Raw genomic sequence first — 13,515 nt, forward strand, 5'->3', positions numbered from 1 at the left:
AAACAAAATGATTTGAAATATACACACTGCATTTTATAATGAGGTGGAATAGGTACTTTTGACGTTTCTTACTTGAATGGCATATTTCATTTTGTAACAAAAAAATCCCCATCTTTTAAAGATAAAAATGAAAAGTTAACTTCAAAGTTCTCACATGAAATTTCTAAAGGAAAGAAGAATCCTCATTAAATGTATATGCCAAGAAGTTATCAAAATGCTTCAAACATTACATATGGCTGAAATTGCCTTTTAAACACAAGTAAACTCATTGAACAGATAAATCCACTTTGAATTTGGTGTTAACACTTACGATCTTCTCGAAAATATGTCTGCAATAATCCCAAGATTCTTTCTACTTCTTTCTCTGTTGCTTCTTGGTGAGATTCTTCCATTCTGCTTAACTGAAAAAAATGAAGTGATTATCAAGCTGGCAGCCCACTTACTGGCCTATTAACAGCCTTTTCTTCTCTCTTGCACACCCAAACTTTTAAATTGAGACAGGGTTTTGCTTTGCCACCCAGGCTAGAGTTCAGTGGTACAATCTCAGCTCACTGTCACCTCAGAATCCTGTGCTCAAATGATCCTACCAACTCAGCTTCTTGAGTAGCAACTAGAAGTGTGCACCACTACACCTGGCTATTTTTTTTTTTTTTTAATTCATGCTACCTTGCCTAAGACATCTGGCTAATTAAAAAAAAATTTTTAGGTATGGGGTCTTGCTATGTTGCTCAGGCTGGTCTCAAACTTCTGGTCTCAAGTGATCCTCCTGCCTCAGCCTCCCAAAGCACCTGGATTACAGGCATGAGCCACTGTGCTCAGCCTAAATGTCTTCTGCTGGGGATTGCTAGTAGTTTATATCCCCATCGTAAAATTAATGGTTTAAAAAAATACAGATTTTCTAGTTTCATGTTACTAATGGAAGAGTAACATTACAAAGTCAACTATTTTCACGTTGAACATAAAATAGCAAAATACAAAAGGGCAGTTTAGAAACAGTAGTTCTCTAGTGGGCATGACTTTCCCACCATCCCCAGGGGACATTTGTTGTCATATGTAGACATTTTTGGTTGTCATAACTCGGGGGTGGGGTGGGCTACTGGCATATAGTAGGTAGAGGCCAGGGGTGCTGCTAAACACCCTATAATGCACAGGACAGCTCCCCAAACCAAGAATTATCCAGCCCTAAATGTTGACGGTGCTGTGGGTGAGAAACCCTGGCTTAGGAGAACTGATGAAAACTACAGAAATTAAACAAAGACAAGCAACGAATCCAATAAAATGCTTAACGGCTTAAATCAAATGATTATTTAAGTGACAAAACCTGGCTCCAGACCCGAAAGCTTAGAAAAAATGGCCAACTTGCATGCACATTATTTTAACAGCTATTTTAACTTTCAGGTGTTTTTTGAAAAGCAACATTTTAAAACAAACAAACCTGGGCGGGCATTGCCCTCTCCTCTCGTACTGTAGGAACTTTTCTTGGACGATCAGTTCGTGGCTTTGGCGCAGGAAACTCTCCATATATTGAACCCAACCTAATGAAAAATATGCTTTCATGTCTTTTTTTGCCTGTTGTTTAACAAACTAATTTCACTAATTAAAAGTAGTTTGCATGGTATAATCAAATTCAGACCAGGCATCAGTGATATATATATATAAGCTGACATCAGACCAAGACCCTTGGTTAAGGTTTATGACATCCTTTCTGACTTCTTTATATTTTTACAAAACTCTAGGAGCTTTACTCAACCCCAGATACCTCCTGAGACACCTTCATATTGCCCTGCACAGTAAGCCAGTCAATGTGCCTATGATGTCTTCCCAACTAACCTATTATCTATTTTCCAAAGCCAACTTCTGAGATCAGGGGAAGGATGAATATGTACATGGGGAAGCTCCAATGGGGTTAGAAGCCTTTGATCTGCAGATGCCAAGGGAGAGGCTCCCAGCCCAGGACTACAGAACACACCTGTCTTAGGATAACAAAGCAAGTCATAGCCATGGGATTCCTTTTCCTTCTGGACTTTCTCCACCAGCACCCTGAAAAGCCCTAATGCAGACTTGGGCTACAGGAACAGATGTATCATGTGGAGATGAAAGCCCCAAGAATACAGGCTCATATGGTCCCTACACTTGAGGAGACGAATGTATATGATGTAGACGGACAGATACATTATGCACATAGGTCCATTTCAACATAACACGGTAGGCTACTCTGGGCACACTCCTGCTCCACAAGGAGCAGTATCCATTCATCAATCAATCAAATAACATGGTAGAGATCCTGGATGCTTAGAGAGTACTGCTCAAGAGCTATGAGGATACCTGGGCAGAGATATCTACCCAGACATGGGAGTGATGTGGGAAATCTGATCCTACACTGGTAACACCTCTGTCTGGAGAAGTTGCTAGAGGCTTCCAAGTTGGGGCCTGTGAGATAAACTTTACTGGATGGAAAAGATTAAAGGAACTGGAGACCAAGAGAACAGCAAGTAGAAAGACACAGTTTAAAGTACTTCATTGTGGCTGGAAATTGGGCTGAATGATGAGACAAAGTTGAAGGCTTTATCTTTAGAGCCTAGGATTTATGAGTTTAGTGCAACAGCAAAAAACAAAGATTTAGACTTTATCCTATGATAAAGTGTGGTGTATATTCTGCTAAACAGAATGTATACAAATGGCTCTGGGCACCTGAGTTACCTGAAGTCTTGCTAAAAATAGATGCCAGACCCCAAACCACACTACTACACTGTCATCTCCAAAGCCTTCTACCCGAGCCACTGGCAATATCAAAGGTTTTTCAAAGGATGAATTAAAAAAAAAAAAAAGATGAATTAGAAATGACAAATGCCCAGGAGCTATACCACTTAAAGAAGAAAGGTCTGAACAAGTCAGATGGCTACCTTAGAGAAAGCATTTGCTGGTCAACAAAACCAATAAGCTTGAAAGTCCTGTTAGAGAAGAACCAGTAAGAGCTGTTTTTGGTTTCTCCATAGGACCAAGCTGGGAAGTTGAGACAGAAGCCAATTTCATTTGAATATGAAAGAAATTTTTTTTTTTTTTTTTTTTTTTTTTTGAGAGGATTTTTTTTTTTTTTTTTTTTTTGAGAGGAGTCTCTCTCTGTCACCCAGGCTGGAGTGTAGGGGTGTGATCTCGGCTCACTACAACCTCTGCTTCCCGGGTTCAAGCGATTCTCCTGCCCCAACCTCCCGAGTTGCTGGGACCACAGGCAAACGCCGCCACATCCAGCTAATTTTTTTGTATTTTTAGTAGAAACAGGGTTTCACTGGGTTAGCCAGGATAGTCTCAATCTCCTGATCCACCCACCTCAGCCTCCCAAAGTGCTGGGATTACAGGCGTGAGCCACCGTACCCGGCCAAGAAATCTTTTTTTTTAAATGAGAGCTTTATCTAAAAAATGAACTGGGCAGTTATGTGGCAGTGACTAGGAATCTTCAAATATAGGTGAGTGGTCATCCAACAAGGTAGGATCCTCCTACTGATAAGAAATCCCATCATATGATAAAGATTTCAAAGATGATAAACCGAGAGTCTCATGAGCTAGAAGCAAAGGAGCCAGGAGACAGCACTGGTAAAGAGGTTCTGACCTTTCCTGCTAAAGCAGAATGAAAGATCCTTTAAGGTTCCATCCACATCTAGAGTTTATGGACTTTTTGTTTTTGAGACAGGGTCTCACTCTGTCACCCAAGGCAGAGTGCAGTGGCATGATCTTGGCTCAATGCAACTTCTGCCCCCCAGGCTCAAGTGATCCTCCCATCTCAGCCCCTCAAGTAGCTGGGACCAGCAGGCTAATTTTTTTGTATTTTTGGTAGAGCATAGGTTCTCACCATGTTGCCCAGGCTGGTCTTGAACTCCTAAGCCTAGATGATCTACCTGCCTCCACCTCCCAAAGTGCTAGGATTATAAGCATGAGCCACCATGCCCAGCCTAGTGTATGAACTTTTACATCAAAGTTTTGAAAGTCTCCAAATAAAGAGACTGTCACCTCTATAAGACCAAATAATCTTTGTCCCTACAAGAAAACACAATTTAAGTTTCACAAATGGCTGGTCTGTTGGATTTTTAAAATAATCTTACAGAAAGTGGAATGTATGGGTTTTATTAAAGGTGTTTTCTGCTGTTTTGCCTGATATTTTCCAGGAGTCATAGACTATGAATTCAAAATCAGAACTATCTTCATCACGGATGAGTTCTTCAGCTTCTAACGGATTTACACCCATATGTGTCAGCTACAAAAATGAAGGAAAACAAAAAACCCCAGTTAAGCCACAAGCAATCATTGTCCACATCCAATAAACTGCATCATTCAACCTTTAAGAGGCCAGATGCAAAGCCTGCATTCAGGGTCTTAACATGTTGGCTAAATTTCTTACTGTAAAGACAACTTTGGAGTTAAAATCCAATTTTCAAAGCTACCTTCTTTTTGGCAGAAAATATTCCTTAATGTACTTAAAATCTTTGGGTAAGAAAGTGAAATGATTTAGACCTGTGGTTCTCAACCTGGGTATACTTGCCCCCCGGGGTCTTTTGGCAATACCTGGAAACATTTTGGGTGTCACAACTGATATGCTGCTGGCATCTACTGGGTAGAGGCCAGGGAGGCTGCTGAATATCATATAATGCACAGTACAGGCCTTCAAAACAGAGACATGCCCAGCCCAAAAAAATTAGTGCCAGTGCTTGAGAAACCCTGCTCTAGCCCACTGGCAACCAGAGGGATTCAGGTACGCCAGAACTCAGCCCCCTGAGGTGTTTTTTTTTTTTTTTTTTTTGAGACACGGAGTATTACTCTTTTGCCCAGGTTAGGGTGCAATGGCATGATCTCAGTTCACTGCAAACTCCACCTCCTGGGTTCAAGCGATTCTCCTGCTTCAGCCTCCCAAGTAGCTGGGATTACAGGTGCCTGCCACTGCGCCTGGCTTTTTGTATTTTTAGTAGAGACAGGGTTTCACCATGTTGGCCAGGCTGGTCTCCAACTCCTGACCTCATGATCCACCCACCTTGGCCTCCCAAAGTGCTGGGATTACAGGCATGAGCCACCACACCGGGCCTCCCCAGGAATTTCTGTGTCACAAATAGTTCATGTATTAGCAAAGCTGCACTAGCATAAAAATATACAATTAAATCTCAAAGCAAAAGCTTCAAGATAGCACAGGGAAGTTCAGCTGGTGTTCAGATTTTAATTTTTAGCCAACCTCCTACAAATCTCTATTCAGCTTGTATCTCAGTATATCCAGAGAGCCACTGCTCTGAGAGAGCAGCATCTCTGGGAGAATGGCTCATCCTAAAATTGCCTTCCTAGGAAGAGTTGGCAGAAGTCAAATAATTATCTCATCTCAAACTATCTTACAGAAAATGTGTTATATTGAATTTGCTTTTATGAAAGTACACTTTTATTACATTATGCTATAAAATGCCTATAAGTTATCCAATTACGATGACAATATCATATATAAACAATAATCACAAAACCCTCAGGGAGCTTAACCCTATTAAAGACAATCAGACTTGAAAGAAAAGGAACGCTCTAAGAGGCTGGTCAGAGCACTGCGGTCAGCTCTTTTCCGCTCCCTTGCTGCCTGTTCTCCCACTGCACCCTAGTAGGCGGACATGGCAGTTTTGGTCTGTTCAACTGACAGAGAGATCCACTCATCTTTCCTCATAGTGTCTATATTTGATGTTATACATAGAAAAGTCTTCTCCACCAAGACTGGACAACTATTAATTTAAGGTTTTATATATAATGCTTTAAGACTTCTAGAATTTGTTTTGATAGGTTATTTAAAGTACAGAACTTAACCAGAAAAAGTAATTTTTAAAGAAATACCCATTATATGGTTACTTTATTGACCTGTATATTAGAATGCATTTTCCTAAGTGCATTATGCTTCACAATAAAAAAAAGCTAAGAAAAAAAAAAGGAAAAGGTTTGAAAGACAAACTGGAAATAATCTTGTGCCTCATGCATTTATGGAAAAATTACTTCATCTGGTCAGATCAAATAGTACTAAATTATTTTAAAAACCATTTAACATAAACATCCAGTTAGAAATGCAAAGGCAATGTTCATACTGAGGTGCAGCTATGTGTGCTAGGACAGAGGTTGGCTCCCAATATAATTATTTATTTATTTTTTTGACGCAGTCTTGCTTTGTAGCCCAGACTGGAGCGCAGTGGTGAGATCTTGGCTCACTGCAACCTCCGCCTCATGGGTTCAAGGGATTCTCCTGCCTCAGCCTCCCGAGCAGCTGAGATTACAGGTGCCCGCCATCATACCCAGCTAATTTTTGTATTTTTAGTAGAGATGGGGTTTCACAAAGTTTGCCAGGCTGGTCTCAAACTCCTGACCTCAGGTGATCCACCAGCCTCAGCTTCCCAAAGCGCTGGGATTACAGGCATGAGCCACTGCATTCGGCCAGAATAGAATTTTTTAAAAAGACAACAAAGTAAGATACAAGGTCGTCTCTGCGTGCTTTTTCTTTTTTGGTAAATTCATTAATTTTTTTAGAATTGCAGGTAACAACTATTTTAACTTGTCAAGAGGCAAAGAAAATTGAATAAAACATAAAACCACAAAAAGCAAAACCCAATCATATTCATATGGTTCTGAAATATTCTAAAGACAGACCAAAACATGCCCTCTCGCCAGGCCTAACTCAACTCCAGCTGGGCTCTGCCATCTCAGAGTGGGCTTCTGCCCAGCCCAGGACAAAGGTCCCAGGTCACTGAGAATGACCTAAAACACCAGTGAACAGAGGGAAAATGGCCATTGGCAAATGACCACAGCACCCAGCATCTTAAGACAGAACACAACAGGATTTTCAAAACTGCTGTAAGCCTCCACCCTAAATTCTACCACATAGCTCTACTTTCATCTGTTTAATTTGGTAAGATCTCTCTGGAGGAATCTGAGACCAAAAAAGAAGAAGAATGAAGTAAGGTCATTTGCATACTGATATGAACGAAGTAAACAATTATACAATATTGACAGAACAGTTTTTATTCAGAGTCTATAGCTTTGAACTTACTAGAGTTTCAACATATCTTAACATGTCAAACGAGCTCAGGTCTGAGCGCAGCTGCTTTGCTTTCTCTTTGCCCAAATCTGAAGCCAAAACAAGAAAGTGGGCATCCAGGACCGCTTCTCTTGCTCGGGACACTATTCAAAAATGAAAGAAAATATTCACATTACAAAATATACATTATCCACAGATATTTTCCCTACATTTCCAACTACTTACCAGGATTTCCCACTGGACCAAAAAAAAACTCAATAGGCAAATGACCCATCTCCTTCTAAAACCTGTTCCCCTGCCCAGCTCACCAAAATCTCTCACAAAGCTGATCCGTCTTCCTAAAAGCCAGCTTTCTCTCTAGTTCCCCTACTGCTGTTAGCTGAATCACAATCTCTTAAATAACCCCAGTTGAGCAAAACTCCTTTCACGTCACTTTTCCCCATCTCAATAACCCATCCTAGTCACAATTATCATGTGTGCCGATGTAAGGAAAATGAAATGCCCACTCCATGCCGGGCCCTGTGCTTGGCGTGGTGGTTTGTGAATAGCAATAGGTAAGTTGCTAAGGAGCCTCAACCAAAATCATGGCATGTGCCGGGCTGGCACAAGGAGGCTCATGCCTCTGTATGGCTTCAGAGGCAACCCAGCAAAGCCACCCAAATGAACAGTCTACAGGCAGCAGATAGTGACCTCTGAGAATGGGTGCTCAAAAAAGGCTTGAGAGAGAACATGGGATTTAAGATAAGCTATGGAAAAAGATTTAAATGAAAGGAGAAACAGGCGGGGCACAGCAGCTCATGCCTGTAATCCCTGCACTTTGGGAGGCCGAGGCAGGCATATTACTTTGAGCTCAGAAATTTGAGACCGGCGTGGGCAACATGGTAAAACCCCGTCTCTACTAAAAATCCAAAAATTAGCTGGGCATGGTGGTACATGCTTGTAATCAGAGCTATTGGGAGGCTGAAGATGGAGAATCACTTAACCTGGGAGGTGGAGGTTGCAGTGAACCAAGATCATGCCACTGCACTCCAGCCTGGGTGACAGAGTGACACTCCTCTGAGGCTTCCTTTAGGATTCTTCTTTGTAGGTGTTCCCAGACTACTTTACATGCTCCCTGTTGCTGGCAGGGTCTGATTAAGCTAGCCCCCTCAGCCCCATTGTTTCCTTTTGTTGACCCCTTCCTTCATCTCCCATGAACATCCTGCGCCTACCTGCCCCATTCCCTTCTCCTTTCATCTAGTGACTTATTTATTCATTTTACAAACTCAGACCATCAAATCCATGAATGTCAAGCATCTGTTGTTCGCTGAGCAACTCCTAGGGCCCCACTGAGTGAATAATTTTGCCCTAAAATGTTGCTTTAAATAGTGGAAAAGCTGAGGGTGAAATGATGTAGGGATAAAGAAGTGACCAGAGGCACAGTAAATATCAAGGGAGTGATTGAGCCAAGTCAAGACTAACAGTGAGGAGACTGGGAGTCCAGGCTGTGAAAGGAAGACAAACTTAAGAGGGCAGGAGAGGGAGTTAACCAGGTGAAGGAGAAAGACCTGGTTCCTGAAGGCTTTGATGATGCTTAGCAAATCCGTAGACTAAGATGGGGAATGGTAAGGAGGCTGTGGTCAAAGAAAGGCAGAAATTGGAGAGCATATATAAAGTGATAAAAGGAGACAACATTTAAAGCACTAGTCATACTCAGCAATGACTAAAAATAAACATTCTAGTTAGTCCTTTAAGAATATGAAGAACCGGTGAGGCGCTGTGGCTCATGCCTGTAATCCCAGCACTGTGGGAGGCCGAAGCAGGTGGATCACCTGAAGTCAGGATTTCAAGACCAGGCTGGCCTACATGGCAAAACCCTGTCTTTACTAAAAATACAAAAATTAGCTGGATGTGGTGGCGCGCACCTATAATCCCAGCTACTTGGGAGGCTGAGGTAGGAGAATCGCTTGTACCTGGGAGGTGGAGGTTGCCGTGAGTCGAGATGGCGCTCTGCACTCTAGCCTGGGAGACAGAGCGAGACTCCATCACAAATATCAAAGAAAAAAACAACGTAATGGCTGCATTCTCCCCTTCTGTTTGCACAAACCTGTCAGAGAGGCCTGGAGGGGACAGTGGTCTGGGGAGTAGTCCTATGGCTCTGTGATCAAGTATTCTCATCAGGGAGTACCCCTCTATCACCGGGCAGGCAGACGGCTGCTACCAATACCACTGCCACTGCTTTCAATTCAAACGAAGGTTATTTTTTTAAAGCACCCATGGCCTAGAGTTCAGTGCTTTGGGATCTCTCTCTGCTCTCTCTCTCTGTCTCTCTCTCACACACACACACATGCACGCACGCACCTGGGATAGCTCTCTCTACACGCACACACGCACGCACCCCAGACTGGAGACCAGCAGGCCCACTTGCAGGCCTTGCCACCTCCACTGGGTTACACATGGACCAACAGCAAGGAGTTGAGGAAAGCAAGACTGAGAATCGGACAGGAAAGAAACAGGATGTCAGAGGCGAGCTCAGTTCTTTAATTCATCCACTCAACCAATGTGTACTAGGGATACAGCAGTAAACACGAGAAAAAGAAAAAAGGTAAAACGTGTAAAATTCTCAAACTTGAACAGACAACAGAATCGCCTGGGAGCTTAAGATAGACTGCGGAACCCACCCCCAGAATTTCATGGACAGCCCTCATTATATGGTAAGTGCATAATAAAAATGACATTATTGCTATAATGAAACGGTTCCCAAACTGGGAAAGCACTATTACAAATGTGGGAATTGTTTGATGTCAATCATTTGGTGCTTATGTAACACTAAAAGTATCATAAAACAATATCATATATAAAATAACAAATTACCTTCATTAAACAGGGTGTTGGCCTCTTCAAGGACCTCTGTTAATTTGTCACCGGCATTTAGTATGTCCTCCCGGTTTTCTATTTTAAAAAATACAAACTTTGGGAAACTTGCTCAGTATTCACTAATAAGCAATTGACAAAGTTATCACCTACAATAGCAAAGCCAAGCCGTGGCCCCTGCGCCCTGAGTAATTATAACCAAAATAGCTTGAAAAACGAGAAAGGCGACTCTACCCTTTATGCAGCATGAATTTTTAAAGGAAACCCTGGCTGCCTCAAAGCTTAACCCAAAGGGCTGGACTCCGGCTGCAGTCTCTGAGTGCTCCATAACCGAGTGGTTCTCAAGCTTTGCAAACAACACCATCATCTTGAGGACCACTGCACAGCTGGGCGGGTCCACCTAGGGAATCGGATTCCCTGGGTCCGGGTGGGGTCCGAGAACGTGCATTTGACAGCTCTCTCGCGCCGCTACCGCTGCGGGGGCGGGAGCCCATGCAGAGGACCGCCGGGAGCAATCAAAGCACGCAGAGTCCGCGTCCTGCCTGTCCCCACCCAGCTGGCTGGGCTCGGGCGGGTCCGCGAACGGCTCTGGCTTCCAGCTTTCGCAGCCTGTTACTCCGCAACCCACGCGCCCCCCGCCAAGGTTGCGCAGCTCCAGCCATAGATCTGTGGGAGCACTCTTGTCAGCAAATTAAGGTGCGGAATGCGACGAGGGGCTTGCTCCCGGCGCGTCTCGACCCGCGCTGCCCGGGGCCTGCACCCGGCACCTCCCTCCTGCGCCCTCCCCACCGCGCCCGGCGCAGGGCGGGAACCGCGGCCCTGCCCGCACCGCACGGAGGCGCCGCCTTACGTTGAACGGAGTTGATGAGCGCCCGGTACTGATGGCGGATCTGGCGGCACAGGCCTTGGTCGGCCTCCTCCTCCAAGCTGGCCGGGTCTATCATCTCGTCATCGGAATCCGACGGCTCTGTGTCCTCCAGGCTCGGGCGTTCTGGGGCCTCCCTGCGCTCCGGCGCGGCGCCGCGGCGGGCCCCGGGCGACAGCGGGGACCGCGACCGGGAGCGGGTGCGATCCCGGTGCGGCTCGCGGCCCCGGCCCCGGCCCCGGCCCTCGGGCCCGCGGCCGCTGCTGTCCCCAGACATCGCGCCAATTCGCCGTGCAGCTTCGGAACGGCGGAAGTTCGCGCCAGAAACTGAAACCCCTGCTCTGCGCGAGCGCCCGCTCCCAGCGGAACGCGGCTCCAGGCCCCGCGCGAGCACACAGCGACGCCTGTGGCGGGAGGCCGGCTACGGGCCCGGCCAGGTTTCCAAGGCGCCTGCCGGAACCGCCGGGTGCACGCGAGGGGCCTGGAGGGGATCCTTTGTTCCCTTGACAGAGGTGCAATGAGCTCCCCCTTACTCCACACTGCAGGGCCGTGAGAATCTTGGTTTTCTGGCCCCCTTTCCCACCCCACTGGACCTGCATCTTCCCTGGGTTCCTTCGCCTGCCCAGGACACAGCCACAGCCTGGCACCAGCATGGGCACCGAAGTGCGTATGTGTTGAGCGAGGTTCCTGCCGTGGAGCAGGATGAACGCGGAACGTGGAGACCAGAAGTTCTCTGCTGCTCACCTGTGACTTTAGTTTCCCTGTGCCATCATGGCTGGGATTGGGGGGCAGGCGGATGAATCAAATGTTTATGTGCAGCTGGCAATACCACTTTTTGTAAGTATGGCAGAACAAATTAACAGGTAAACTCTGTTAACCATCCTTCTAAATATCTACAACACAATGTCACCAGAACACCAGGGTTTTGGTCTAGGCCCTGCTACCCGCCTCACAGAAAGCCAGTCACGAAGACAACCATTATTACTAAGGAACAAGGCTTTAGCCGGGTGCCGCACTCAGGGAGATGAGAGCTCAGTCTCAGATCCATTGCCCTGCCCAACTAAAATCAGGAGTTTCTACAGTTGCAGGGAAGCAATGTAACAATGTGTGGAAAAACAGGAAGTCAGGAGAGGGAAGGAAGTGTGGGGACTTATGAGAGGGCCTGGTGTCCATTGGATGCAGTCACCTGGTGAGTTTCATTTTGATACTTTCAGAGGCCTGAGGGATCCTTTCCTGAGGAAGGAACTCAGATTAAACAAATGAAAGTTTCAACTTTAAGACTAGAAAAGATAATTTCTAAGTTTATCTGAAAAAATAAATAAATAAACTGTCTATAGGACTGTTGGGTTGGTCTCAATGACAGTCTATGTTCACATTTGATTCTTTTTTTTGTTTGTTTTTGTTTGTTTGTTTGTTTTTGAGACAAGGCCTCATTCCCTTGCCCAGGCTGGAGTGCAGTGGCGCAATCTCAGCTCATTGCAAAGACCCAACCTCACTTCAAGTGATCTGCCCACGTTGGCCTCCCTGTGTGCTGGGATTGCAGGCGTGAGCAGGTATGGCCTGATTCTCAAACTAGAAGATTCTAAGAATACCTCCTGAAGGGCCCAAGAAAGATGGAATTATATTCAGTATACTTTGAAAGATAAATGTATGAATTTCATTCCATGTATTTTGGATTGTATTCGAGTATTGTTTCTCAAAAGTTCTCTTTGGTGCTAAGAGCATGTTTTCTCAAAGGAACAATATTACAAGCTGGGTTACCACACAACCTACAAATAGACCATTTTGTTCACCATGTCTACTAAACTTGAGTTAGGCAGTGTTCATTGCTGTCCAACAGCTACTACCTCACCCATCCCTGGTTATCTGTATTTCAGGAGGGACACATGTGTGTGCCTGCTTCCTTAGATGAAACGTGATTGCTCTAACCAGGTCCCAGTAATCTCATTCCCCTTCCCCAGTGACTGGTCTAGGGTCATGTGATGCACTCTGGGTGTGTAAGATGTGAGAGGGCTTCCCAACTGGATAGAACACAAAGCCTCCAGAAAAGAAAACCCTTGACCCTTCTGCCCCTTTGAGATGACTGGTATAAGAATGTGGGGCTGCCATATTGGCAGCATCTGGTACTCATAAGGTGACAAGCATGAGGAAAGACCAGGGTGCTGGGGACAGTGGAGAGCAAAGATGGACATGTGTGCTGAATCAACCACATACCTCCAGACTCCCTGAAAAGTAAGCCGTAAAGCATGGTTTAAACCACAGTTGTTTTGTAGTTGTTGCATGTAGCTCAGTGTTCCGTAATGGAAACTTAGCATTCTTCTAGGTAAAAGTTCATTCCAAGCTCCACACAAAAAGATACCTGAAATAGGCCGGGCATGTTGGCTCACGCCTGTAATCCCTGCTCTTTGGGAGGCCGAGGTGAGTGGATCACCCGAGGTCAGGTGTTCAAGATCAGCCTGGCCAACATGATGAAACCCCATCTCTCTCTTTTTTTTTTTTTTTTTTTTTTTTTTTTTCTTTTTTTTTTTTTTTTTTTTTTTTTTGAGACGAAGTTTCACTCTTGCTACCCAGGCTGGAGTGCAATGGCGCGATCTCAGCTCACCGCAACCTCCGCCTCCTGGGTTCAGGCAATTCTCCTGCCTCAGCCTCCTGAGTAGCTGGGATTACAGGCACGCGCCACCATGCCCAGCTAATGTTTTTTGTATTTTTAGTAGAGACGGGGTTTCACCATGTTGACCAGGATGGTCTCGATCTCTTGACC

At 45.0% G+C, this 13,515-nt stretch overlaps 1 protein-coding gene across 1 annotated transcript in view; it reads right to left on the reverse strand.

The window, feature by feature from the left end:
- The window catches only part of NSMCE4A (NSE4 homolog A, SMC5-SMC6 complex component), a 15,924-nt gene extending 4,833 nt beyond the window's left edge, over positions 1 to 11,091 (reverse strand). The window contains exons 1-6 of the mRNA XM_017508596.2: positions 10,740 to 11,091; positions 9,890 to 9,967; positions 7,049 to 7,179; positions 4,098 to 4,249; positions 1,436 to 1,535; positions 311 to 401 (exon numbers count right to left, since the gene is read on the reverse strand). Of these exons, the coding sequence (XP_017364085.1) occupies positions 311 to 401; positions 1,436 to 1,535; positions 4,098 to 4,249; positions 7,049 to 7,179; positions 9,890 to 9,967; positions 10,740 to 11,031 (844 nt within the window). The 5' untranslated portion in view covers positions 11,032 to 11,091. The remainder of the gene's footprint in view (positions 1 to 310; positions 402 to 1,435; positions 1,536 to 4,097; positions 4,250 to 7,048; positions 7,180 to 9,889; positions 9,968 to 10,739) is intronic.
- Positions 11,092 to 13,515: the final 2,424 nt, after the last annotated feature.

The sequence above is a fragment of the Cebus imitator genome, unplaced genomic scaffold (assembly GCF_001604975.1).
Source record: "Cebus imitator isolate Cc_AM_T3 unplaced genomic scaffold, Cebus_imitator-1.0 Scaffold396, whole genome shotgun sequence".
NCBI lineage: Eukaryota > Metazoa > Chordata > Mammalia > Primates > Cebidae > Cebus > Cebus imitator.